The sequence below is a fragment of the Eurypyga helias genome, unplaced genomic scaffold (genome assembly GCF_000690775.1).
Source record: "Eurypyga helias isolate BGI_N326 unplaced genomic scaffold, ASM69077v1 scaffold14721, whole genome shotgun sequence".
Taxonomy (NCBI): Eukaryota; Metazoa; Chordata; class Aves; order Eurypygiformes; family Eurypygidae; genus Eurypyga; species Eurypyga helias.
The window spans coordinates 3831-31587 of NW_010230289.1; the positions used below are offsets into that span (position 1 = coordinate 3831).

The 27757-nt window shown below is 41.0% G+C and overlaps 1 protein-coding gene across 1 annotated transcript in view; it reads left to right on the forward strand.

Annotated features, from left to right (window-relative positions):
* Window positions 1-252: 252 nt before the first annotated feature.
* FGGY (FGGY carbohydrate kinase domain containing) overlaps window positions 253-27757 on the forward strand; it is a gene marked incomplete at its 5' end in the record, with an annotated part of 43849 nt that continues 16344 nt past the window's right edge. The window contains 6 exons of the mRNA XM_010160690.1: window positions 253-360; window positions 3622-3683; window positions 8750-8897; window positions 10553-10627; window positions 14390-14510; window positions 17932-18026. Of these exons, the coding sequence (XP_010158992.1) occupies window positions 253-360; window positions 3622-3683; window positions 8750-8897; window positions 10553-10627; window positions 14390-14510; window positions 17932-18026 (609 nt within the window). The remainder of the gene's footprint in view (window positions 361-3621; window positions 3684-8749; window positions 8898-10552; window positions 10628-14389; window positions 14511-17931; window positions 18027-27757) is intronic.

Sequence of the window (27757 nt, forward strand, 5' to 3'; positions counted from 1 at the left end):
ATGGGAGTGGGTGGGGGAGTCGTGCAACCAGTAGCTGCAGCAGTCCTGTCACCTGAAAACGGTGCAAATGGGGGACATATTTCATCACACTCTCCTTAGAGTGCATCTCTACCTGTACAGTGGTGGTGGTAACTCCAGTGGAGGAGCAGGAATCATTTTCAGTATTGGCCCCTGATAACTGCCAAACTTCAGTTGTGAAGTACCTGCTTTGGCAGTCGTTTGACTCACTGGAGCTTTCTCTTGCTTTTCCAGGTCAGCGAAAAACCCATTTTTGTGCCAGGTGTTTGGGGACCTTATTTCTCTGCAATGGTACCTGGATTGTGGTTGAATGAGGGAGGTCAGAGCGCTACAGGAAAACTGGTAAGTGTTTGGAGACGCAACCAAGCTCCAGGATGGGATGTCTGCCATAACTGCTGCCCTGTGGGATAGCCTCAATGTCAGTTCGGCCAGAGCACTCCCTGAGACTCCTCCGTAAGATCACAGGAGATACCGTGCTGCTGAAAGCAGTAAACAGTGCTCCTTGCTGGGTCTCTTAGAAAATGCTCATTTGCATACTGATGGGAGATTATGTATGGGGCAGAGCACTAAGGGGTTGTCTTCCTTTTATGGTGATGATTATTCTTATTATTTGACAGGTGAAAAGGCATTCATTGTTTACTTTGGCAGGAGGCTGAGATAGACTTTGACATAAAGAAAATGATACATACTGTGTTTTGTGAAACAGTTGTGCTCATTGATGGGCATAAATGAAAGATGCGTTGTGTGGACAGAATAGTAATGTATTAACATGTTATCCATCTAGATAGATACTGCATGTATTGTCACCTCAGTTCTTTTGTTGAGTGCAAAGTGTCTAACTGCATTACGTTAATTTAATTTATCAATAAAAATTAAAACCAGACTGGATTCTATAAAAATGACTTTTCTGGTTTACAGGGAGACTGTCAGAAGTAAAACACTGACGTCAGGTTTACAGAAAGACGAGATATACTAAAGAGTAGGCTTGAGTCTAAAAATGTCAGCAAGACCTTAGTGGCTGAGGTGCCAAGCTGCGGGGGGTGCGCCCAGCCCTGTGGGTGTCCCCCGTAAGCTCACAAAATGTCCAGGTGGCTTTGCTCTTTCACAAACTGCAGACGTAATTGCTGTCTTACTCAGACCCAGCACCACCCACCTTTTTAAAAGCCTGGTGACCAGAGTACGTGTTCAGGAAGTAGTAGATTTAGGCATCGCTGCATTTACGCATTCTGTATGGAAGAGTCACCGAACGAGAATCAGAAATAATCCTGGATTGGGAAGCCCAGACACACCCTGAGCGTTGAGCTATGGTGTTCCCTCCTTGGCCACGTGAATCTGACATTCCTCTCTACCTTGTCACGGCTTCAGTGGGAGAGTCATCCCTCTTCCTCTCCGTCTGCCTCTGCTTGCCATCCCATCTCTGAGCCATGCTTAACCTACTGCTAAAGCGCTCTTGCCACTGGTGGGATGTGTGTGCTTTAAATTTTTCAGGTCAAGGTGGGGCTAGAACCGAAGTGTCCCATTTTATAGGTAACTGCCACAGCCAGAAGTAAAACTGAACTATTGCTCGTGACATCACTTTAAAAGGAAAATGGCAAATCTTGGGCATTTCTTTTGTAAGAACACTTGAGAGGAGAAGTCTCTATGCACTTGATCCAAAACCGGTGAAGAAACTTAACTAAACTCTAGAGAGGATACAGCAAGTCAGTGTTTTCTGTTGGCTGGCACAAGGAGGTTCTGCACTTAAAATGTACCATGAGACTTAGGGCATTTCATAAAGATGATTTAAAAAATCCTTTCTGTTCCAGCACCAGAGAGCAAGAAGTTCCTGAGTCATTAAAGACATTGCTGGAAAAAATGTGTGGTCTTGTTAGGACCCATCGCCCAAGTCAGCTCTAGGTAGTGTCAGGTATACTGGGGAAGCTGCCCCATTAAAGCATTCTTAGAATATCTCATGTGGTTTTCTTGAGGTTGTCTGTACAGAAAACACGCAGGGAACCATAGGAGGAAACCGTGTCTGTGCGCTGGGTGGAGGATAGGTTGCTTTCATTATCTTTGTGATTTAAAAGCTGTGGTCTTTTTAAGATCCTGCTTTCTGAAAACAAATGTTTTTGGGATTATTTTCACTGCTTCATCTGTGCCCAAAGTTGAATTATTTTCATGAAATTTGAACAGTCTTTTGAACTTCTTAAAAGTAAAACTGATACATGTCACTTTAAAAATTTCTAATTATTTTTTTATTGATACAGCTGCAAAAAAAGTGTTGGATTTTGAAAACTGGTTCAGATCGAGTCTAAATGAAGAATTATGAACTTGGCTTGTTTTGAGAAAGCTTATTTGTCTATTAGATGGGCTTTTGCACTGTTTTTTCAGAATTTATAAGAAGAAAGATACTGCACAACAGAGACCGAAAGTGGTGTGACATCATTATAAACTGTAAAATAAAGCATAGCAGAAAAGGGTTCTAGATGCCATCCTCACGTGGCCATGTCTTGTATTCAGGGCATTTAAAGATCTAACTTTTTAACTTCTCTAACATTTTTGTGTGAAGTGTTTTCATAGCACACGAGTACATGTGATATTTATTTATAGATTTGTTTCTGAATGCACGAGCTGCTCCTGTGTTCTGAAGAGATTACACAAGATCGCAAAATTGAGGCCGGAGCTTTGTTTCCAATGCATGCACACGTCTACGTTTGGTCTTTGATGCAGATCTGAGAAATAACAGGCGGGCATTAGTTTTATTCCTGTGTTCAGATGTGTCCCCTTCATTCTATGTTTTGCTACACTGGTTGAGGACTAGGCTCATGTTGTTAAAAACTAAATACCTACTGTGGTTTGCTGCCAGTAGGTATTGCCAAATATACTCAGTGCTCTTGAGTAGCTCTGGTTTTGCCTCCTTAGCTTTTACTGTCACCTCTGATGGAATATTATCAAGAGACCACAAAACCTGCTGAATTATTGTCTTAAAAGCCCATGTTATTCTTTCTACCTGATACTTTGTTTTGTGACTAATGGTAGCCACTGTGAAGTGAAAGGACCAGACGATTTATAAATTTAGTATAGACAGAGCCTATATTGATTTTCTTTTATAGCAATAATTGCTTGTCAGGGTATACGTTTTGGTTCCTGCAGTGAACATCTATCAGGATCTATGGAGCATCTCTCAGGATGACAGCACACCTTGCTCTTTATTATAACAGTGTGATAAAGAAGGATGTAGGGATTCGGGCCAAGAAGATGGTCCTGGTAGAATCCCGATGAGGGTATGCATGCAGGACAGTGGGGGAGACTAGAGGACACGCTCTCAGGTAGTGTTGGACAGGAAAAAGTCATCCTTTCAGCTTGCTCTTCTGACGGAGGAGGTGCATGCTTAGCATTTTGCCTGGTTTTGGTGCAGCTTGGCTTGGTTTTTTTCCTACTGTTTTTAAGGCAAATCCTGAATCCAGTAATGTCAGTGGAAGTTTTGTCACTGGGCTTCACTAGAACCTCATGAGTAATTTAGAAACTCTTATCTTTTTAAAGTTATGATACTGCATTACCCTTTTCTGGGACCAAATTTTTAAGTTATAATTGTTCCAAAAATGTTGCTTTCCTCTTTTTCAGATAGATCATGTGGTGCGAGGCCACGTCGCCTTCCCAGAATTACAGTCCAAAGCTGCAGCCAGGTCAGTGTTCTCAACCCTTTACCACACACCTGCCTTACAGATTGATGATACCCTGTATTCCTTACTCTGGATCAGGGGAGCTAACAGTCTGATAGTGGGTTGGAAGTATTTGCAAAGGCTTGCCAGGCGATTGCTCAAAGATGAAAGCTTTAAACTCCCCTCAGATACCTTTGGCATATCTAAGTGGTGATAGTAGCTTTCTGCTTTTCAAATTCCTTTATACCCAGCCCACGGTATTTTTGATACCATAGCATCAGCCCTGTTCAACGGACCTTTATGCCCTGGGCTAATGATGTATCTTAATTTGTAGGTGACACTATTAAGCTCCAAGGATGAGATATAGCTTAATTAGGAAGATATTATTCAATATTTTTGGCACAGTCATCTAAAGGAAGGTGTACTCACTCTTTGAAAAATTCCTGCATGGCAGCACAATGAGAAACCCAGGATGAATTTTCAGACAAAGCATAAGATGTAGGAGTGAATTGGAGGTAACTCCAGGATTCCTTGAGCAGGAGGCTGTGTGTGATGTGGAATTTTAGCTTGGTCTGCTTTAGAAGTGGATGAAGACAGCCCGACACTTCTGTCAGATCTGGACTTTCTCAACCTATTTCGGCTTGGATTCCTTTTAAGACTGTTCATGTCACTCCCAGAGTGATCTTAGCTGAACAGTTAGGCACATTGGATGAAATTTTGGTTCTCTCTAAATTTCTTTTTCCTCCTTGCATTAAAGAAAAAAACCCAATAAACTTGGCATTTTCTCTTCAGTTCATCATTCTGGCCTAGAAGACAAGAGTCAGTCCTGACAGACACACTAAGCACGTGGTGTTATGTGGTTATTTTCAGTCCTCCCTGGGGGTGGATAAAGCTACCTGGTTTCTCTAGATGACCCTTCCATGCTTTGTAGTGCCCAATGTCATTACTTGTTTGTTAAGAACTTGACCAGGATTCCCAGAAATACACTGGACTTCATTCAATATTAAATAGATTCATGCTTCCTAGAATTCTCTCTGTAGTTCTTTCAAAAAGGAAACCAGGAAATAAATGCATCTGTGTATGTTTGGAATAAGGATTGATCTGGGTTTTTTTTTCCAAAATTCTGGCTTCCAGGCCATTTTTCCGGTGCTCCCACATGAAACACAAGCATAAGAAAAACAATTAGTGTAGTCTGTAATACCAGGATAAGCCTTTTTTTTTGTGTATGTTGGAAAAATGAGTATACAGTGGCCTGCTGGACTGTAGTAGGTCTGATACTGAACTGACTGACCCCAGCGATTTCCGTAGTGCGAAACGCTTGGGTTGTGATGTCAGTAGGACACTAAATACAGGATATCAGGGATCGAACTCAGTGATATCTGAGTGTGTGGTGCTGTAACTTTGGATTTGAGGCTCCTGCAGTTAGTAAAGCTGTGGAGGATAGCAATGCTAAAAAGGGCTATAATATTTTACTAAAAGGATGATAATATTTTATAAACTTAATTGGCTCAATGGCATTTTTATAATGCTTTCCAGATCTTACTCTCCTAATGAAATGTTTAGATAGCTATAAATTCAGTAAACAAGACTCTTATTAATTCCCTCTATCCCCTTTCTCCCTGTCCTTCTCAAATATTCATTAAAGAATTTAATTTAAACAAACAAAAATCAGGAACTTTGCAATTTGAACTGATTTTTTCTCCTTATTTCTTCATTTCTCTCATTTCATTTGGAGCACGAGCTTCAGCCGTACCACAGGGACTCGTAGCAGCTGCAAGGCACTTCTTCACTGAACAGTGTTGGCCCAAACTTTGGGTTATGTCTTTATGTACATGAAGTCATATAGTTAACATGAACACAGAGTCTTGTTTTGGGGGATTGTTGGTGCCAATGCTAAATTATTTGCCTGGAAAACTCAACAGAGTATTTCAGAGAATCTGGTTTATTATATTTTGTATAGTCTGTGTGTGGGCATAGGAATTTATCTATTCAGCCATTGCAAATTGTCATCGAAAGAAAACAAAGTGAGAATTCCATATTTAGGTGTGCAATTGCATATCACCTTTACTTGCCATGCTAGGTGCAACACTGTGAAGAGTGAGGCTGGTTGTGTAGTGACAAAAACCACGTGCATGCCTGGATGATTAAAAACTAACATCTGAGGTCACAAATCTGTGCTTCTTACTTGCTCTTACCTCCCTAAGCCTGTCTTTCCTTTCTCCCAGGCTCCCAGCGCCGCTCATGCGTAGGTTCGGCAGTGGCAAACTGCCTGCTGAGCAGCTGATCTCAGAAGCTTCACTCTGCAGACTTCTGTTCCTTTGCCTGTACCAGGAGTTTGCAGGCTGCATTTATCGCTGTTTCAGTAACTTGTGGTAACTTGTTTGGACACGAGTGGCTTAGACAGACTTGCCAGAAACCAGCTCCCACTGACCGCTTGTGCTGAAGACCAGTCTTGTGAAATCCTCCCAGTACTATTCCGATGTTCTCTTTTCCCTGCTTTTACTGGAAGTGGAGAGGGTTGAATTACACGAGGATTTTCTGGACAGCTGTAAATTTAGCATTTGGTCTAACTAATTGGTATTCTCTGTCAGCAACAAGACTTGGTTTTTTTTCATGCAGTTGCAGAAACTGCTGTGTATATAGGCCTTTTGCTCTTCAACCTATACATTGTGTAGGTCTGACATCTAGCCATCGCTGATATGTTAAATCCTGTAGAGGTAGGCTGGAGTAGGAAATAAAATAAAAGAAATAATATGATCATTTATGCTTTAAAGTTTAAAAGTTTAAATACCTCTGTTTCCTGGAATCGTAGTTCCTAATCTTCTGGAGGAAAAGAATGTCCAACTGTTTGACAGCAAAGATTACATGCCCTTTGGCGCTTCGTGAAGCGCTGTGCTTGAGGACAGAATTTCCTTTCCTGCACTTCTCAATGCCATTTCCCCATCTAAAGAGATGCATCCTGAAAAAATGCCTTGAAGTTACACACACAGCATCTATCAGCAATTCTGGGATCTTTCAAGCAGAATATAACAACTCTGTTTGGCAGTTCTCTATACCTCAAGATGTTTTACAGCCCCTTTTTTTTAGATTTAGAAATCTAAAATGTTTAGATTTATTTTTTCTGAAAGATACCTGCTAGCATCTGCCAGGATTCCTGAATAGATTGAATACCAACCTCTTGTTGCTTTCTGAAGCTGTGTCCCAAATATGAACATAACCCTGGCACTGATTTCCTATTCTGCACTTTCAACATAGCTCATTTTTAATAGCAATAGCTTGTGCTCGACTGGGCAAGTCAAATCCAGCTGCTACTGACACCTTCTCACAGAACTGAATAGGAGAAGCTCCAGGGAGCTAATGGTGTAAAACTGTGTACAACACAAGCGTGGTAGAAACTGGAACTGGCAAGTGTTTGAAGGATTCTGCCAGTCCCTCAGTGCAAATGTAGTGCCTTGAACCCATGTCTATATGTGTATTAATTAAAAAAAAAAAAAAAAAAGTAAAAGGTGAGGGGAAAAAAGTGTAATTCCAAGGTTATGTGGGTTATATGCAGATTTGCCTGAGCTTCAGCTTCTTCTGTACAGTCCTTGTGTTCTGTCAGAGCTGCACGAATGGCTAATCCTTGTGAGAGTAATCAAGCAGGATGGAGATCAGATAGAAGCTGGGATGTCTGGTAGGTCTGTGGTTGAGTAAAGCTTTCCTTTCTTTTCCGTCCCAGCAGTCAAGCCATGGTTTAGACTGGAAATAAAATGGCTTTGTCCTTAGCATATACTCCTTATAGTGCAGTCCGTAGGGATGTAGAAAACAGGGCCACTTTTACAACAAGGGGGAAAAAAATGATTGTGACCTCAAAATTATCATAATTCAGGTCCAGGAAGACACATAAAGTACATTTTAAAATATGTGAATAATGATGTGAATTAGTTATTTTAATGTCTTCCAAGTGCATTTCATTTTGAATGATATCCTCTGATAGCATGCACATGGCAAGGTATAATTGAAAAAACATGCAGCTGAATGGTTGAATGCAAAGTATAAATATACAGCTGCTAGCAGGTCAGAAGTCAAACTAGTAAAGCATATGCCAAATTCCCTTAGGGATCTCATTAGTGTGTGATTGAATATACATGTAGAGGCTAAATGAATATCGCTGTTTGGGTCTACAGTGGATGAGACAATGACTAATCAATTGTAATTAAGGTTAGATGCTATTATTGACCCACATGTCTAGAATTAAATGCCCCACTTGGAGATTTCCGAGGAGTTGAAAAATATATAGGAATCTGTTTATGATAGTATGAGTGTTTGGAAAAATATTTGGAGCATAATTGCAACATTTTTTAAATGGAATGTCACTGGAGTCGTTGCAAGCCAAAGCACTGAAGAATTCACTGTTAGTCCTAAGATTACTCTTGGTCCAGGAAAAAGTCTGTTGGATATTGAGGGGTTGGGTGTAGTGTCTGAACTTAGATACAATCATATTTAGGCCCATGTTCGGCTCCTCCCTAAAATAGGAGCCACTTGCTTTCTCTCCTCCACCCATAGTGCTGCATTTTAACCATAACACACGCTGAAATAGTTACGGGTTAAAAAAGGAAAGCTGCGAGTTCAGGGCTATTGATTAATCAGACATTTTTAAACATTTGTAAAGGAATTTGGTTTTCATTTCTGTCTGGAATCCTCCTTATTCCTCTCTCTCAGCTTTCTGTCCTTTACTTGCTCTTTCACAGTGTCAGCACCTTTCTGTTAGAGAAAACCATCATCAGCCCCCAGCATATCAAACAGCTCTGGCTCATCCTGGGACCCATAGGAGCCAGTGTACAAAGTCAGGATCACAAACTGCCCTTATTTCCCCTCATCCTGTGAGCCTGAGGAATTCAGATGGTCTGTTGGACCGAGGTGCAGGGAGACATCCCCGCTGCCCACCCCCTGCAATGCCGTGGGCTTGGTGGTCCTGCCTTTCTCCCCCTGTGTTTTAAATTTGGGATTTGGCATTCTTTGATGGGTTTTCTGCATTTGATGGTAGTGCAAATGTTTTATGTTTGATGAATAACCTCCCCCGCTCTTTTTCCAACTTGTTTTTCTTCCAGTGCTCACAGTATATATACATACTTGAACAGTCACCTGGATCTGATTAAGAAATCTTTGCCTGTGGGTTTCCTCACTGTTGATTTACATGTTTGGCCAGATTTCCATGGTAACAGATCTCCCTTAACAGATCTGACACTAAAGGGCATGGTAAGAAACAGCCTGTCTTTGCAAAAAGGTCAATACAGGGTAAAAAAAAAAAAAAAAAGAAAAAAAAAGAAAAAATCTTGCAAGGAGCTTTTTTTTTTCCAATTTTGAGCATACTCCTCCTTAGCTATTTGAACTATCCCGTAGGATTTGTGTTTCTTGCTGCATTTTGGGGTGTGCTAATGTTCCAGTAAGAAAATCAGAGATGGCTGTAGTTGAGATATCACTACAGCCACATTTGTTTTCTAAAAATATGAGGAGTGGCGTGTGTGTCCCAGTGTCTTTCCCAGGAACCACATTTCAGAGCAGTGACTAGCAGCGCTTGCTGTTGTTAACTCACCTGTCTACCAAATTTTGCTGATCTCTTGCAATGAATTTCAGCATAAATTTGACTATGCCTATCTGGGAAAGGAATTAAATATTCTGAGGAGGGATTGCTTGATTTAGACAGGTAAATGTTCAGTAAATGTGCTGTATTAGAGTAAATTTCAACACAAACTGAAAAGCTCCTCTGCTTCTTGTTAAAAATGGGCATAGACGCTCTCATGACTGGAAATATGCAACCATGGTGCTTCATACATCTTTGTTCAAAGGTAAACCGATCTGATTCTGGCTTGTGGTTTTAAAATTGCTACTTTTGGAACTTAAAAGGATTGAAATATTGTTCTGTACAAAGAAATTTTGAGAGCATTGCAGACCAGAAAGAGCAGTGTTTGGAAGCTCACCAGAGCACCTCAGCTGGGGAGATTTTCAGCCCATCTTTAGTATTTGGTTGTTTCTCTCCACTGAACTTCGTGGTGGTAGGTCTGCTAGGTCACAAGCTGTGCAGAGCTGTAGCCGAAGAATATCATAATTACCTGGTGATCAATGCAAAAAAGCACTTCAGAATGGCATATTGTGAAGCGAGCACCTCAAGCTACTCACCAGCACCAAAATCTGCTCTATTTGAGGTTGAGATAGGAAAGGGTAGGCGTAAGCACTGCAGTACGTTTTAAACCACAAACAAGGGAAACATTAAAAAAAAAAAATAGATGGTTTCTATATTTTGGGCTGCTAATTATACCTGTATTATTTAATGAAAGAATTCTCTGCTGCAGCAGAATCAGAATTTCCGTAGTATGATGGCTGTGTGCAGGTACTGGTAATACCAGTTTTTCTGCACAATTATGGCTGCATTCAGGCCTTGCCTATGCAGATATTAACCCAGAGTAAGTACAGTGCAGTACTGATTTATGCCAGAGTAACGGAGGTTAAGAGATAGTCTTTAATTATTAATTGTGTTTCAGTGTTAGGGTACTTGGAAGGGAGGGGGACAAAGGCTCTTAAAAAGTTATTTTTATGTAATAGCATTTTCATATTATTACATTAAATACATTCACGAGCAATATCTGAGTCATAGCATAAAACTGTCAGAGTTAATCTATCTCTAATCCCATACAATATGCTGTTTGTTCTTTATTCCTTTGCAAGGGCAAGAGCAATTTATGTGCTTCTTCCCCAGATCAGGAGTAACATGTTTAACATATCGTTATGTGCACAGCTCACAAAAGTAGGGCTTAGAATTAGCACTTGAAACTTGTTACAACAAGAAACCACAGAAAAGAACAGAGTTTTTACTTTGACTGGATGTGTATGTTTTCTTTTTGATCTTTGCACAGGTTGTTGGACTAACGCTGTCTCGGGGTCTGGATGAACTTGCCCTTATCTACTTGGCCACGATTCAAGCCATTGCTGTAAGCCATTTTAAGTGCATAAGAGAATAAATGAGTTGTCTCATGTTCTGTGGCAGACTGATCATTCCCTTCTGCTAAACAGATTTCTAATAATAGATGAATTTACTTAATGGGCTTCTTAAAGGAGCAAGGTATTGTTTACCCACGTTGGTGACTGCTCCCTACCTGCTCCCTACTGTAGGATAATCGTTAGACTGTGGAGAAAACGTTGCCCTAAAAAGTTACCTCCTTATGGCAATTCTGTAAATGGAGCTTTTGCCTGTAGTGCAGATGTGCAGAAAGAGGCTGATATTATATGGGCACTGTTAACGTCACGGGCTGTCCAGAGGGAAGCTGAGAGTGTGGAAAAAAAGGGCTTTGGCAGTTGTATGAAGGAACTTGAGCTCCCCTAAAAATTCCTCAGCTTCAGATCGTTCCTAAATCCATGGATTTCCCCTGCTTGCCCGTCAGATGAGTCAGAACTCCGCACCACAGCGAGTCGGAGTGGGTCTGCCACTTGGTCCATAACGCTGCAGATGGACAGACCAGATCTCATTCCTCCCTCCGTTTCCCTGCTGCAAGGGCATTTCCGACCCCCGGCTGTTTCTGTAAAAGGGACCGTCTTTATGAAAATGTCCCTGGTGTTTGCTGACATGCAGAGATGGGAAATTTTACTGGGATGCTTTTGTTTCTGCCCTGATTTTCTCTGGAACCCAGGATTTCCAGTTCACAAGAAGTTCTGTTTTGAAGTGAAAACCTGGGTCAAAGCAGTTGTTTTGAAACCCTGGCACAGAGTAGTTTCAATGGGCCGTGCTATCCCCAGCCTCTGGTGACTGAAATGGGCATCCCTTTGACATCCTTTTGGTGATTTTTTTTTTTTTTTAAAGTTTGTTGAACTTGAGGTGTTTTTGCAAAACATTAACAGTTTGATGAATTGGGGAGTTTTCCTGACAAAACTCTGTTCAGTTGGAAAACTTCCAAACTCCTCTACTGGTTAAACAACAACTTTGCTAGGCTGGGTCAGCCATCTGGGAGATAGAGGGTGGGCGGCTGCTGTAAATTTACTGTGAATTGTACATTTTATGTGTTAACCCTCCCTCTTCAGCAAATAACATGAATTTAGCCCCAGCCTGGAATTCATTGTTGTGAGTTTTGATCCTTTTTAAGATGAATGTAGCTTGGTTATACCTGATGCTTCAGTATAATCCCACCATTTAAATAAGACTGTCTAGGAGTTTGAACAATGCCAGCGACTGATACTGCTCCCTGAAAGAAACTTTCCAGTATGGAACAGGTGCTCCGTCATTATACCGTGCTAACGAAGTGGAAATGTTCACTGCTGGAAATCCTGGGAAAGTCACCTATTATCTCATTATATGATACAACTCAGATTTTATTGTAAGATGCAAATACCACGTTGAATGCTAAATTCAGTGTCTGCATATCTTTGTGATAGCTAATTGCACTAATATAAAAAGGCTATACCATAGTTTTCATTGTATGTTAATGGAAATTAATATTTTTTAAAACACTTTTGAAACAATAACTAAAAATAGAAAGAGTAGACTTGGGTTTGACTTGATATATTTACTAACTGCTAATGTGATGCCTAGGAAATGTAATTTTCCTCCCATACTCCATCACTCCCAATTTTAGCTTCATGTTTGTTGGAGGAAACGGTCCTTGTTCAGGACGGCCCCAATCCTGTACCGTTCGCTGGCTTCAGGGGATGCAAGACAGACTTCAAGCATAAGGAAAAATCTTGTAGAAAGTGTAGGCCTGCCCACAGAATGTTAATCTCTAGTTTTCTTTGCAGCAGGAGCCTGTTTTTTTTCTTTTTATAAAAAATTTGCATTTGAAGCCCCTCAATTTGCATTTTCTCCAATCCAGGATTAAATTAGTTCTCCCCCCGCCCCCCCCAGTGAAATAAGTCTGGTTTTAATTTAAACTGCTATGTGAATACAATTTTCCAGGCAGGTAAACACAAAATAATTTTCACAGCATGTTCTTTCACAGGGTCTTTGACGCGCGTACGTTGTGAGCGAAGTTGTTAATAAATTTGAATTTCACAAGTAGTGAAAGAGAATATCCTTTTAACTATTCATCGCAAAATGCGATGCAACAGTTAGACTGATGGGAACATGATCAGGGATATAATTGTGGCCGTCAAGCCCGTTCTGAGGAGACAGACTCCTTTTAGAGCAGTTTATTTTTCCATAATTAAAATTGTGGCTGTGTGATTTGGAAATCAGCCCTCTGTGTCAATAGGGAAGCGATGGATTTAGTCAGCCGGTGGGGCAGCTGCTGAAGTTCCTCATAACCGCTTGCCTGAAAAACCAAAAGACGTTTGAAGGTCTATCCAGAGCGGTGCCAGTCACTCACAGCCAACGTCTCCAGGCTGATGAAACTCTGCTAGCTTCGCTTTTCAGTAGCTTTTACTTGAAGAGAGGTGTTTTGCAGGCTGCAGACCTCTTACTGAACTCGCTGCATAGCATAGAGAAAACTTCAACGACGGTTTGTGAAAACCTCGGCCGGATTGTGTTTTGGGGGGAATCTACCTACAAAGAGTCAGTTTGGGCCAAATTTTGGCTGGAGTTTGGCATTTTGTCAAGTTCTGAGCTTCAAAATTAATGTCCAAAGTAGTATAAAGAGCTGTGAATTATTTCCGGACAAATAGTTTGTCAAAGAAATGGAAAATGTTCTTCCAGGAGGAAAGAGGGAGAAGGTTGACTTCAGTGGGAGGTTGGAGGCAAGCAAAGAAAAACAAAAAGAGAAAAGGTTTTTTTAAAATGGCAAAGCATTTGCTTTCCTCATTCGTGAAGCAGAACACTGAGCTGTTCTAATTTGAGTTTCTCAGAATGGAGACTGTAACTGAAAAGTTTAAAAATATGCCTATTTTTTAGATGCTTCAATTAATCCAGGCATGAAATGGAACATTTTATTTTGCATAGGGCAAAGGCCAAGAGAAATAGTCAAGCCAATACGAAATTCTTCAGGTTTTCCTTTTTGCTGAGAAGGTAGAAAATTCAGGGTTTTCTTTGCTCCTTTTTTTGTTCTCTTTCACTGTTTGGCTTCAGAGTTTTAATCTCTTACGCGAGTCATCTCAGATGCTGTTATACAAAGCCAATAGAAGTTTTTGCTGGGGCTGTCTTTGCTTTTGCTGAAAAGGTAGAAAATGCAGGGTTTTCTTTGCTCTTTTTTTTTTGTTCTCTTTCGCTATTTGGCTTCAGAGTTGAAATCTTTCACGCGAGTCATCTCAGATGCTGTTATACAAAGCCAATAGAAGTTTTTGCTGGGGCTGTCTTTGCCATGTAGGTTTTCATTCTGGATCTGGAAATGCTTTCTGTCCTCTGCTGCACTTGGTCACAAACAGCTGCTTATCACTGCCGTCACTTTTTCCTGGTGCCCATTTCTGTGTCTTCTCACAATCCCTGTCTTCACCCTCATTGATATTGCCCCATAAACCCCATTTCCCCATGTTACTGTGTACTGGTACGTCTCACTTCTCCAGCCAGCGCAGGGATGCTTACTGCAGTGTGCTGTGCCCGTGGACTTCCCAATTCTTTCTGCCATCTGCTTGATTTTTCCAGTTCTTGATTCCAATGCCTGTTACTGGCTGGAAGCTAAGCAGAGGCCATACCCCCACGGCCCATTTCCCCAGCCCTGAGGTTACTGGTAGGGGCAGTAGTAGTATCATTCTTTTTAGCAAACTGTGCTTTCAGATCTGTTCCTGTGCCTGCTCTCCTGTGCTTATTTTTGGTTTTTTTCCTCCCCTTTTTGAAGTTAGGAACAAGACATATTTTGGAAACTATGCAGGCTGCAGGGCATCACATCAACACCCTCTTTCTGTGCGGTGGGCTGAGCAAGAACCCTCTCTTCGTACAGATGCACGCTGACATTACTGGTAAGTTAGAGGAAGTGCTGGGAAGGAGTGTAAACTACTTTATTTTAGGTGGCTAAATACTTCATCTTTGGAAAAATAAATACTTTCTTTATATAGAATTGTATTTTGCTGCTTGGTCAAAAAGTGCATAATGAAATGCTGCTTCCTGCAAGACTGGGTTTCCTGAAATCTAAAGGCATTTGAATACCACAGAGATGCGGTGCAAGCGAAGCTCCATATGTTGTATTGTTAGAAAACAGACCTCTGCAGAGACCTCCAGCGTGATTCCCAGTCTGCAGATCTTAGGCTTACAGGGTTTTTTGAAGAAAGTGCGATAGACTAAATACAAAAACTCTGTATGGAATTTTTAAAGCCTGTATGTGTAAATTGCAGGTCAGAGGTGTTTCTCACTGTCGCATTTTTAAAAAATTTCTGGAACACTACAGAAATTATTCCATTCAGCCAGATTACCAGAAGACAAGGATAATTCCCAGTTTTGAGTATGGTTTGCATAAGATGTGTTTTACTAAAAACTCTATTAGCTTCATCGTATTTGAATTCTGTTGGACACCTCCTGACCCTTCCTGCTCATGCTGGACACTGTATCCGTTATATAGAACAATTCTTTTCAGAATGACTTCCATGTCTGTATCATTAGTGTGGTTTAGGGGACAATTTCTGGATCCTTGCTCCTGCATGAATTTCCAGTTCGTTTTGTAGAATTCCTGGGGGGTGGAAGGTCCTGGGTATGGGGTTCATTACACAGGAGGTCTCAGGCTTCCATGGTGTTTTTGGTCTCCCTTAAGCCTTGTGTGTGTTGGACATCTTAGCGCACCTGTGAGTCTGAATATACTAAAAATGTGGAAAAAATAACGAAATTTAGTGTAAAGGACATCAGAGAAACATTGAATAATGTGTGCTTTGGGTATATTTCAAATTAAGACCAATTGAGCTGCAATGAATAAAGCTTAAGGCTCAGATTTGGGGCTTTTGGTCTGGAGATCTGACTTGCCCTAGCATCAAACCACACTTTGTAACCTTGATGCAGGAGGGAAGATGAAAATATGCTTTATGTACTGGGCTGAGATGAAAACAGAAACGGAGAAGCAAAAAGCATAATGCCTATTGACCTGAAAATCCAGTAAATACACTGTAGTCAAAGTGCCGCTTTCAGTGTGTGAAAAATGATGTTGCTGAGTTCGTGCCTTCCCTTATAAAACTCAAATCTTTTAGGTGAATTTCAGCTACGTGTAGGGTCAGGGTGCTGGGCTATGATGTGTAAAAGAAAAGATCTGTGAAAAAGTATTCTGATTAAAATGTAATCAGAAGTTCTTTGACTGTAACTAATGGCCAAATACAATCCAGTACAAAAAGGCCTTTTTGCAGTCTGGAGTTCTCCCCCATTTGTAAAATCAGTGACTGACAAGGGATGTCAGAGTTCATCTGACTGAAATGCTCTTGGTTATGTTGAACTCATTAGAGCCTATCAGATAAAATAACTAACATTCCAGGATCAATCCCCCATTCTTTCTCGAAAAGAAAAAAATCTGAATATATTATTGTTAGCGGCAAATGCCCGTGACTCAGCCATGCAGACATCCAGTGGATAACTTCGCAGGGCACTTAAAAAGTGTCTTGATCTTTTTCTTTGCTGGGTAAGAATTCTGTATTCATTCTGACGATGCGGGAAATGCGCAGTAAATTTTAGAGCATGCAGAAAACGGCTCTCTGCTGCAGCGCCTGGCAGAGAGCTGGGTAGCTGTACGCTTGAGTTTTAGGTTTTCTCTTCTGAGTTGATCCAAGCCCTGAGCTGTGGTCTGTCTGAACTGGACTGGGTAAGAATTCTGTATTCATTCTGATGATGCGGGAAATGTGCAGTAAATTTTAGAGCACGCAGAAAACAGCTCTTTGCTCCAGCACCTGGCAGGGTAGCTGTATGCTTGAGTTTTAGGTTTTCTGTTCTGAGTTGATCCAAGCCCTGAGCTGTGGTCTGTCTGAACTGGAGGAATGCTCAGGTGACTGAGCTTTTGTGTTTTTAAGGTGGTGTCATTTGGTCAGAGAAATTTAAGGGATGCTGTAATTACATTAGCTCGCTGTTAGTGGTCATTCCAGCCATCAAACAGCAAGGTCTGGCCGTATCCTCTTCCTTTCCCCATCGCTCTGCCCGTGCTGACAGTAGGAAGAAATGGCATAAAGGCCACCATGGCACCTTTATGGCATTGGAAGTTGATTGTAGCAGCTTTACGCTGGTGGAACGGTGCAAAGTTGGCATCACGTAACTGGGCGTCTGGGGTGCAAGGTGAATTTGCTTAGTATCAATAATTGTTTCTTATAATAATAACAATTTCTCATTTTGAAAAGTGTGTATTTGCCTTTTCCTCTGTAGGACATGGCTCACTTGAGATCTTCCTCCAATTTTCAGCTCCTTGTAATCTTACAGCTGGCTGTCAGGAGCAGCATTTCTGGGGCCATGATATCACTGAGGCTATTGGCAGAAGGAAGCCCTCCTCCCACCACTGTTTGCACCATCGTTCCTTGAATAAAAGTTATCTCAGTAATGGAAATTTAGACAGATGCCAAATACTGTAGGAATATTAAATTCTGTGGCTTAGTGAGGATGAACACCTAAAGTGTAGCTAGAAAAGTATTTAGACTTATGCTAATATTTTAGTTTTTTAAAGGAGAATTGGAAAGCAGGATGATTTTTATTCATTTATTACTCTTTTTCCTGCTGTTTTTACACTGGTTTTACAGGTCTTGGAAAACTTGGTGTGAATGGAGGGAAAGTATGTTCATGATAGTACCCATTGGTGATGAAACAGTAATTTCTAATTCTACTTCAGAATATATATAGAGTTTGTTTGTTTGTTTTTCCAGTGTTTTAATCTTGGTTTTGAGTATGTTACACAATCTGGAAAACAAGTTTTCTCTTCTTATTTCATAGATAGCTTGTGAAAGCTTACTAGTCATATTTTCATGTCTTCCAGCAAAACCAGACTGGCTTTGTTGGATATATATATTTAAAAACAAGCACAATATTTTTGTTTGTTTGTTGCAAAAGAAACAGAAAAGGTACCACCCTGTTTTCCCCTCAAGGTCAACTTCTAATTGGAAGGTGCATGTAGCAGGTTTATACCAGGCCCTTTAAGATAAATAGCCAGTGTCAAAGATCTGGGGGGTTGCTCTTTGTGTGCTTTATGTTCTGCATGAATATTTTGCTGAAATGGTTTTATTTAAATTCTGCATTTCTCTTGGAGCTTGGAACCACAGAGCAGAGATATTTACATTCATCTGCAGTAGGCGGTAGCTGTGAGTGGAGTTGCGAACATGGTTTTCAAGTCCTTTTTGATTTTTTTTTTGGTGTGTCTATTTTTTTTGCCTTAATTATTTATTCTGCCTCTAGTGCAGTACTGCTATATTCTTCCTAATTTTTCTTGTCTAGGCAAGCCTGTTGTCCTGTCCAAAGAAGTGGAGTCTGTTTTGGTGGGTGCTGCTATTCTTGGAGCTTGTGCTTCTGGGGATTTTGCATCTATCCAGGTATGCAGGACCTGATTTTTTGTTTTGTTTTGTTGCTGTTTTAATGCGTTTTACACTTTGACATTTGGCACCATGCACAAACTTTGACTCAAGTGGAAAAGTTTGTACCTTCTGCACAGCTGGCCAAGAGCCAGCATCGCTTTCTCTTCACCTTGTTTTAAGTGTGTGTTACTGAGGTGTATTGAAGATTCGTTTGTCTTTTGACTGTAGGGACTTACAGGTAAAAGCCGCTGTCTGTGAAGTCAGGCCATGTCATTTTACAGACTAAAAAGGGAGTTTGGCAAGGCTCTGATCCTGCAAGAAGGTCACACTTTCATCTGAGCTGTATTTGTCCTACTTTTCTTCATACTGAGGAATGTGAAACATAAGAAACAACACAGCACTATTTGTGCAGTAAAAAATGACACACCTATACCTCTTGTCTCGCCCGCAGTGAATGCAGTTAATAATGAGGATGGAACATCATGTTTATTCATGTTACTCCAATCCATTAACAGTTGTAAAAGTAGCAGTCAGGCTTTTATGTTCAGTGGATTGGCCAAAGTATGACTTAGCTGCATTTATATCATAGAATCATAGAATGGTTTGGGTTGGAAGGGACCTTAAAGATCATCCAGTTCCAACCCCCTGCCATGGGCAGGGACACCTTCCACTAGACCAGGTTGCTCCCAGCCTCATCCAGCCTGGCTTTGGACACTTCCAGGGATGGGGCATCCACAGCTTCTCTGGGCAACCTGTCCCAGTGCTCCCCACACTCTCTGGGAAGAATTTCTTCCTGATATCTAATCTAAACCTCCCCACTTTCAATTTAAACCCGTTACCCCTTGTCCTGTCACTACAGGCCCTTATTAGTAAAATCTATTGCTGCGAAATTCTGTAATGTGTTTTCATATAACTACAGTATGTTCATTTACCTTTAGTTTTTATCCCTGCCCTTACATATCAACATATTTCAGAAGTATATCCAGTAATGTCAGAAGTCGTGTATTTTATACAAACATACGTACATGTCAGTCTGCACAGCCCGCTCCTTCAAGAATCTTTTCTCAGTGAAACTACATCCTTTGAACCAGCCATGTCACAGAATTTTTAATTTTAAAGAGTTTGCTCTTTTGCTGTTATGATATGTCAGGAGGCTCCTGCCTCTTTGGTTGTGGGAGTGGTTTTTTGGCTTGTTGTAAGTTCAGTGTAGGTTCTGTGGGTCTTCCTGGAGTAAGCTTCTCCTAAGGGCTTACCTGTGGCTGTTGGGAGCCAGACTGCATGAATCCATATGCGCACTTCCCATCTTTGCTTTAATCAAATAAGTTCATACCAGTACATAAAGAGAAAAGGATAAATACAAATTGCGGATCAGTGCCTCAGCACTGTGTAAGGAGTCTGATTTCCCAAATGCAGCCTCTGCCCTTTCCAGTGCTTCGGCAGCTATTCGTGGAAGGTCTGGTGCCGAGGGGGTTGTTAGACAGCCGGAGAGTTCCCTTTGGTTTCTCTGAGTTTCAGGTCAAGCCCACGGGCTTCATTGGGATGTCTCTGAAATAGAAAAGAGGAAAGCAGTTTGGAAACTACTGCTGTTACACATCCCACTGAGCATTTGTAGCAAGTTTCTTCCCGTCATTCTGTCTGTGGTGATCACTGGGAGTCAGGTGAAGCATGGAATCCTGTCCCGGACACCACATCTCTGCTGTGTGAGGAAACCACCCACCAAGTGTTTTTAGTGTCTGCTCACAAGATTGTCATTGCAGAGGTGCCATCTATGGCAACATGAGTTGTACCACGGAGCAAAGATTTTAGATTATGTAAGAATATTCTTAAAAGAATTCAGCTACCTGAGATTAAGAAACAAGAAACTGAAGAAATGTATTAGTACCCAAATTCTCAGCATGCTGAGCTTTTGCAAAGAAGCATTGGAAATGAAGGTTATTGCAAAATTTGTAATCGTACAGGTTAATTTGCTAGATTCTGGTGTGGTTTTAAAAGCTCAAGCCCCATGCAAGCTGCAATTTCATTTTTAGGTAGTTCTATCAAGGCAAGATTTATACCCTCCATCTCTCGTGCCTGGTCACCATATGTCGTTGCTTCAAAGAATGTGGACTTCCCTGTTTTCCTCTTCATTTACTCTCTCTGCATTTTTCTCCTCTGTGGTAAAACTGAATTAAAACAATTGGTCTATCCAAAAAGGAAAAAGAACATGCAGTGTGGGGAGTTATTCCCCATTTCATCTTTTGGTTATTTAGTCTCTAGAATCTCTGGAAAGGGGAGAAAATCCTCTGAATGTCTTCTTGCAGTGTGGGTTATCTTTGCCCCTGCACATGCTGCACCTTTTTTTCCTCTTTGTGGTTTTCTGTAACGCAGCCTGGTTGGGTCGCGGAAGACAGTGCTGTGTAAAATAGTATGACATAAGGATTTTAAAATATAATCTGTCTTTGGGGTTTTGGATTTTTGAAATGTGTGCTGCGTTGAATGAAATAACTTTAACATTGCTGGCTTAGATGGGTCAATTTATTGGTTCTGGCCATTCTTTTCATGCTGAGCAGCAGGATCCTGGGTTTCTATGTGATTGTTTCTGTAGTAAAAATATAGTTTCCGGTTTAGCAAGCCAGCAGTTCCTTCTCAGTAAAAATGTTCAATAAATAAATGTCAAAGTTTCCAGTATATCCTCGTTACTCTGCCTCACTTGTATGTAATTGAAAATGGGAAGAAGGTGCTGTTTGACTTGGCAGTCATCCAGCTCTTTTTTTTTTTTTTTTTGGATAACCTACTCTTTGGGACAAAGCTGTACACCAGGGAACGGGATTATTGCCTTATAAAATCCTGCAGCCCACTGACTATTCCTTAATTGCATATTAAAGCAATTAGTAAAATTACCTGTATGAAACCAAATTACCAGATTTATTTTGGATTTGCTGTCTTAACAAGGGTCATTGTTACTGACTGATACAGAAAGAGAAGAAACTCTGTGTGATTTACTATGATGTATTTTACTGGTAACTTTCTGTGATCAGCTTTCTATAATAATTTTTGGTGTAAAACATTGAGCTAGAAATTAGAGTCTGCATGGCTACAAGATTTTTCAGTATAAAATGGACTTTTAAGGGAGGTGTAGTCTTTGTTAGTTTTGGTTGTTGCACCAGCTGGTGGGATATCCTGCAAAAAGATAGTGAAAAGCTTTTTCATTGTTTTTATAAAGTGGATTGGAGGTATATAAAAATAATCCAGATTCTATAGAAGAAGGTGTTAGGTATTACCTGATGTGGATTAGCTGAATTATTTAGCGGAGGCAGCAGTTGAGCAAATGAAGTACCCCTTAGGTACAATTTGCATCCCTGAGAGCAGCCCTAGGAGCTATGTGGATCAAGGTCTCCTGGCTCGCCTTCAAAATAACAGGCATAGAGGCCATAACTGTGAGGGATATACATTGCAGACAGGGGTTGGAGATCATGATGGCGCAGGGGAAACGATTCACTTGCAACTCTGTGCTAAAGGAACTCGAAAGAGTTTTGTTTGTGTACTGCTTGGTAGTTCTGAATTTAATGGACATCTCTCGGTTGTCTTAAGTTGTTGGGTGGTACAGCACAGAGGATTAAATCAAGTAACAAAACCCACAGGTAACACAGGGTTTGTAAAGATCAGCTGGGAAGAACATGCGATGTTCAGTGTATTCACCTCCGAACAATGAAAACGTCACAGACTGTCAGGAATGTAAACAAGCTCTTCAGTGCAGCAGTTAGTCCGCAACCTCAGTAATGGACCAACTGGCAACTGTGAGTAGACAGCATTTCATAAGAAAGCCCATAAATAGTCCTGGGACATATTCAACATTTCTGGTGACAGAACTGGAGGGAATTAGGCTATTTCCATTTCTGGATCAGGTGTAATTTTGTTCCACTTGTTTCAATGGACATGCTTCAGTTGATGATCTGATCCTCTATTCCTCTTCCAAAGCATTACCTGTCAGGTCATGGATTGAAATTAATGCCAGTGTCTCGTTGATTTCCATATTTTCAAAAGCAAGAATCGAGTGAAAGATCAGGGAGGGGATCGTTTTTTTCCTTAGAAATGGTAATAACTTTGGAAATCAAAAGAGGAAATAAAATTACTTCTCCCTGTTGAGTTAGGGAATGTTGCCTTCCCTCATCTCATTAAAAATTTAAAGCACTCGTTTTGGAGCAGGGTGAATTAGTAATTAAGTGCCATAATCAACTTGTGTAAACATAATAATGAAGGAGAGCAGCAAATTAATCATTTCATTGGCTTGCTATACCGAATTAATGCACCTTTTAGTAAAGGCCTTCCTGTTGTGTTGGGATGGGGTTTTTTCTCCTGTTCCCCTAATCAGAGGACTTTGGGAAGGCGGAGGAAGGAGATGGTTGTTCTTGCTGTACGCAAGGAGTATGTTAAGGTGCTCTGATCCGTTCCATCCTTTTCTTCAAAGCTCCAGACATGTGCATGTACAGTTTGAGCCCAAGCTTTAGTGGAGACCATGCCTGGGCAAGGCTGGGTGACAGCTGCTGCTTTTCTGAGTAGCCTGTTGGCTGGGAATGGCTTCTTCATCGAAGTGATTTTTTTCAAAATTCCCTCCTGGATGTGTATATCGCCAGTCTCAGTTGACAAGACATGCGCTCCATAAAACAATGACTGATTTTCAGTGCACAGCTTATACATCTACTGACAGGGAGAGTGTTGTAGTGGTGAAAAGAGCTGAATCTTCCCAGTCCTTTCATTTGTTGTTCTCTCACTTCTGGCTGGCAGCTGAGTTATTAAGGGATGTCATGGCAGTTCATGATGTGGACTCTACTCCTTGCTGAGAACCAAACTGGTTTCCACACAAACAGCAAGGATGTTCAATGGCTGTGGAGTATATTTGCAGCTAACCAGGCCTGGACCCAAAGCAGTGATTCCGCAGTAGACCAACTCTATCCTTGTACCTCTTTCTTGGGTATTTTGACACTGAAGTACATCTTTGCCTAATTGAAAGTTGTGTTTTTTCCCTTGCATAATAAAGTTAGATTCCATATGGCATGCATGAAACCACCAAGATACTGGCAATGCCTCTGGCTTTTGTATAGAGTCAGCTGCCTTCTTACCAGAAATCTTTAGAGAAATATAGACGAGAGAGAAAAATTAAAAGGCAGTGATTTGATGGCCACTGTCCAGTTCCTTGTGGGCTAGTGTTTATGGTACAAAGAGTGCCTTTTTAGTTAGCATATTTTGGCCTCACTGTCAGAAGTCTGCAGTAAGGGTAAAAAGCGGATGATTCACAACTACTCTTTTGCCCTAAAGATGATCCTTCTGTATTAAAGCTGAGAAATACAAATGCTTGTCTGTCTCTGCCAAGCACAAAATGAGCTTTCAATCAATTTGAGAGTGTGATTTTTTTTCACTTTTCAAGCCGCAATAAATATACAGAAGCATTTCTCCTTTCTTTTTAGTGCACAGTCGTGAAATATGGTTGGAAATCCTCTCGTAGTGGGAGTTAAATCAGACATACAAGCACCACCGCGTAGAGAGTCAAACAGCTGAGATGTGGCTGTAGCTGATAGCACAATGCATTTCACAAAAGTGCTAAGAAGAGTACCCTCTGTCTTGTTGCTGTTTACTGACATGTGATACGGGTTGACATCTGTTGCCCTTCTCATTTGAGGACTGTTTGCTTTACTAACTTTAACATTTCCACATTGCTGTGCTGCTGAAGTGCAGATACACAAATCTCCTTGGAGTCCCCAAGGTCTTTTTATGAGAAGCAGAGCTGCCATCATTTGATATCATCCTGCTAGCTGCCTTTTATATCGGAGCTGAGAGAAATAATTCTGTTGCTGTCAAGCGTTCTTGGTTGAGTGCAATGCCTCATGCTATATGTGGTCATACATCTGATGCATTATCAGATCAGTACATGCTGTACAGTAGTGTTTGGTTCATTGTCACATTACATGATTTGTAGTCGGTTTATATCACTTGAAATTATTACAGGTAAAAACTTGTCTCAGAAAATGTCAAAGTTTGTTGTAGCAGGTCATATAGCTACTGAAATGACCGATGATCTTAGTCCATAATCATAATGCAAAGTTCTCAGTTAATGTAAATCAGAATTGCTCCAGGATTTCAGAGGAGTGACACCAGTTTACTCCAGTGCCCTGATCCCATCAAGCACTTAGGTACATCATCTAACTTCCAAGTAGGTAAGAAGCTGAGTTGAAGATAAGCAGGACTGCCCGTGTGCTGAAGTACTTCGCTGGATCAGAGCCCAAACAGGAATCTGACACAGTGTTCGCTGGTGGATGACACATCTTGAAATGATAAAGGCTGTTACAGCGCTTGCAATTGGCTTGTATTATTTCCCATTCAGCAACAAGCTGTGGATGCTATAGGTAATAGGATACAAAGGCGGCGTCTTTTGTTAAGTGCTGTCCTTTCGTGGAAACTTCGCATGCTCCATTTAAATGTCATCCAGTACACGAATGTTCAGATTTGGAGCTTCTCGGTAACTCTTTAATGACAAGGAAAGGCAGCTGCAGTAAGTCAGTGGAATATATTGGCTCTAACAGAACTACCCGTTTACATTAGCCGAGTGTCTGGCACAGAAGTATTGAAGTTGGAGGCAACAACCTCAGAAATCCAATACTTAAAGATGTGGCCATATTATTTTTCTAAAAGTAGGTGGTTTAATGAAATGCCACGCTAATGAAATTAAATGAAACATGGCCTTTTATGTGCACATTGGTGGAAGGAGATGGGGCACTGTGTGTTGGGATATCAACATGACTTACCTGTTTCTTAAATCTATCTGAGAGTGGTGCTAAAGACATTTAATTACGTTTTTTACATTCCTGAGGATGGACTGAGAAGGTAGTAAAGACCTCTCAGATGCTCACGTGACCAAAGAAACCTATTTAATCCTCGCTTTCTGTTGAAGGTGCAGCCGGCTTTGCGCTTTGGCATAGCTCCATTGACCTCACCCGAGTTCGGTATCTCGCGTGCGCGTACCCGATTACCACACTGGAAGCAACCCTACGTACACAGATACAGCCTTTTCTGTCTGTAGGCTCCGTGTGTAGATTCTCAGGCTCACATCAGCTCGTGCTGGCTAAGAGTAAGATTGAGTGTTTTGTAAATCTGCAGGAGTTGAGACTTTTACTCACCCAATGGTATTCCTCTCCTGTCAGTAAGCCCAAGACCTGGCAAGCAGGAGAAGATACGCTGCCTAGAATAGTTTGGGTTCTGCTGCTGCATGTTTTGTTACGAAACATGAAATGACCGTGGTGGAGTTTGTCTAAGGAGAGGTACAATTAGTTGATTTTTTTTCAAGCAGACTAAGATCAGCTTGTAGAAGAGGTGTAATAAACCTCACAGTTTTTCTAGCTTCCTGGGCCTGTCTTTTCTTGAGGAAAACCATAAATATGAAGAAACCATAAATGTGTCTTTATAGTAGATTGATTATTTCTTTAAAACGTACTGTGGTCCATCTCCTTTCTATTTTAAGGACAGATTTTACCCACATACTCAGAGACATAGCTGAAGTCATTTGGACCTTGAACTCCCCTTCTGTCCAGGCCATTTAAGCAAAGAAAAGTGTGATAGCAATATTTTATAGGGAGGGAGAGTACAAAGAAGGATACTGTGGATCCTTTGTAATTGTCAGTAGCCAGTAAGGTCCTTCTCAGAGCGTGTCTTGCTTAAATGATGTTCAGGATGTCAAACAAGTTAAAGTCTCTCTGCCCTCACCTCTTCAATAGCTGAGCAGAACAACCTTAAAGTTATGCACTGGAGAATTGGAAACCCAATCTGGCTACATCGTGAGATTAATTTTCCATCTGGGATTTGCACTCTTGCTATGTCAGCACAGGGGATCAGACTGTTCTGTGGCAAAGCACAGGCATGTAGAGCCCCAGTGCTGGCTGGCTGAAATGCTTGAGGTTTTTTCACAATAAATTTTTTGAAGGACATTACGATCACTTAGCTGTGGGATTTGATCCCAGTAGTTCATACCACCAGGACATACTTTTGCCACCCTATATGTGAAGAAGTTTTATAACTTACATATACTGTGTTGTCCTTCCTCCTAAAGAGGTCTAGAGGGGTTGCTTCTCTGAATTTGCCCTATCTGTATAGTGTAACAAGAGTCTGTTTACTATCTAGGCGTTTGCAATATACCTAATTTTATTGTGCTTAACTGTAAAGCCATTTTTCTTTATTCCCTTTCATATAATCATGGATCTGAAATGGTAGAGGAGTGATGACCTTTATTAGTTTCATTAGCAATAGGAGGCAGTTACTTTATTAGCACTTTCCTCATCGTCAACATTGGAATCCAATTCTCATTCTTCCTTTCTTTATTCAACTAAGCCATAGGTTTTTTTCCTTGGTTTCTTAGACATGTAACAGCCATTCCCAACCCTTGCTTTCTTTGTTGTTTTGAAGCAACTTTTCACATCCAGTGTTCTTAAAGATTTCTGAGGCACAGTTTGATACTAGGAATTGGACAGTGATGTGTAGAGAGAATCCATATGAAATGGTTTCATGACTCTGTTTTGTTTTTATTGAGACAAGTGTTCATGTAATTGTTAGGGAGACCATAATTGTCACTCTTGAGGGAAATCTGGACAGAAAAGCTAACCACCAAGTGGGCATGGAAAAGCCTAAGTTGCAGATTTTTGCACAAAGATGAGGGTTGAAAAACACTAGAAGAACATAAATAAAGAGCACCTCTGTGCCCATGCCTTGCTGTGCCTTTTAAGTGCATATAAGCAGCGAAAGTGGGTTGGATTGTCATCTTTCACAAGCGTGCTTTTCCACTGATACTAATTTACAGGGGATGTACTCAGTGTGTGGTACTCCTAGGGGTTGCATTCACTGGATCATTACTAACCTGCAGTGCATAAATACATTTTGAACTTGTGTGAGCACCTGCTAAACATTGCTCTTCTCTGCACAGCTTCCAGATGTAGAATTTCTACCAGGTAGAAATTTTAGGGAGGAGTGTGGGTGTGGAAGCTCTGATGGGAGCACATTCTTTCGCCAGGGAACAGAGTAGAGTGATGTGGCAATGTGCTCCTCGCTAAGCAGAATGAGGAGTGGTTAGATCTCACCATGTCACTTCTTTCAGAGCTCTGGAAGCACAGGGAAAACACTCTGGAAAATAAACCAAATTCTAATCAATATTTTCTTCCCTGAAGAATCTCTCCAGGGCAAGAGTATGTGTGGAGGGGCTGTCCCATCACCAAGCCCAACCAGCCCCTCCCAGAATTGTAGGGTGGGAGATGATAATGTGTCACATTTGGAAGGTCCCTTCATTGCACAGCCCTGCAGCTCAGAACTGAGTTCAATACCTTGGATATATTCAGCAAAATATTGCTGAGTCCAGCAGCCTTGTGTCAGACTCCTTTTGCTTTCAAAATGTCTGGTGAGACTTGATTTTTGCCTAATTTTCTCAGACCAGTGTCTTCCTAACTGTTGTCATGAAATCACTGATTATTGTTAACTTTAAGTAGTTTATATCCCAAATCCTGTATCTTTAGACTGGGGGAAGCAGTGCTGGAGCGCAGATAAATTGGGTATGTGTTAGCCTCTCGGTTGGAAGCTGGAACAGCTTAGGTGAAAGAGATGAGTGATGGCCCTGAAGATGTTAAGCTGTTTGAAGCTTTTCTGATAAATGGGGTCTTTTTGTGATGAGCTATGCTCACTTTCTTTGACTGGTTGATATAAAAGCTTTGTATATACAAGCACATTACTCATTATTT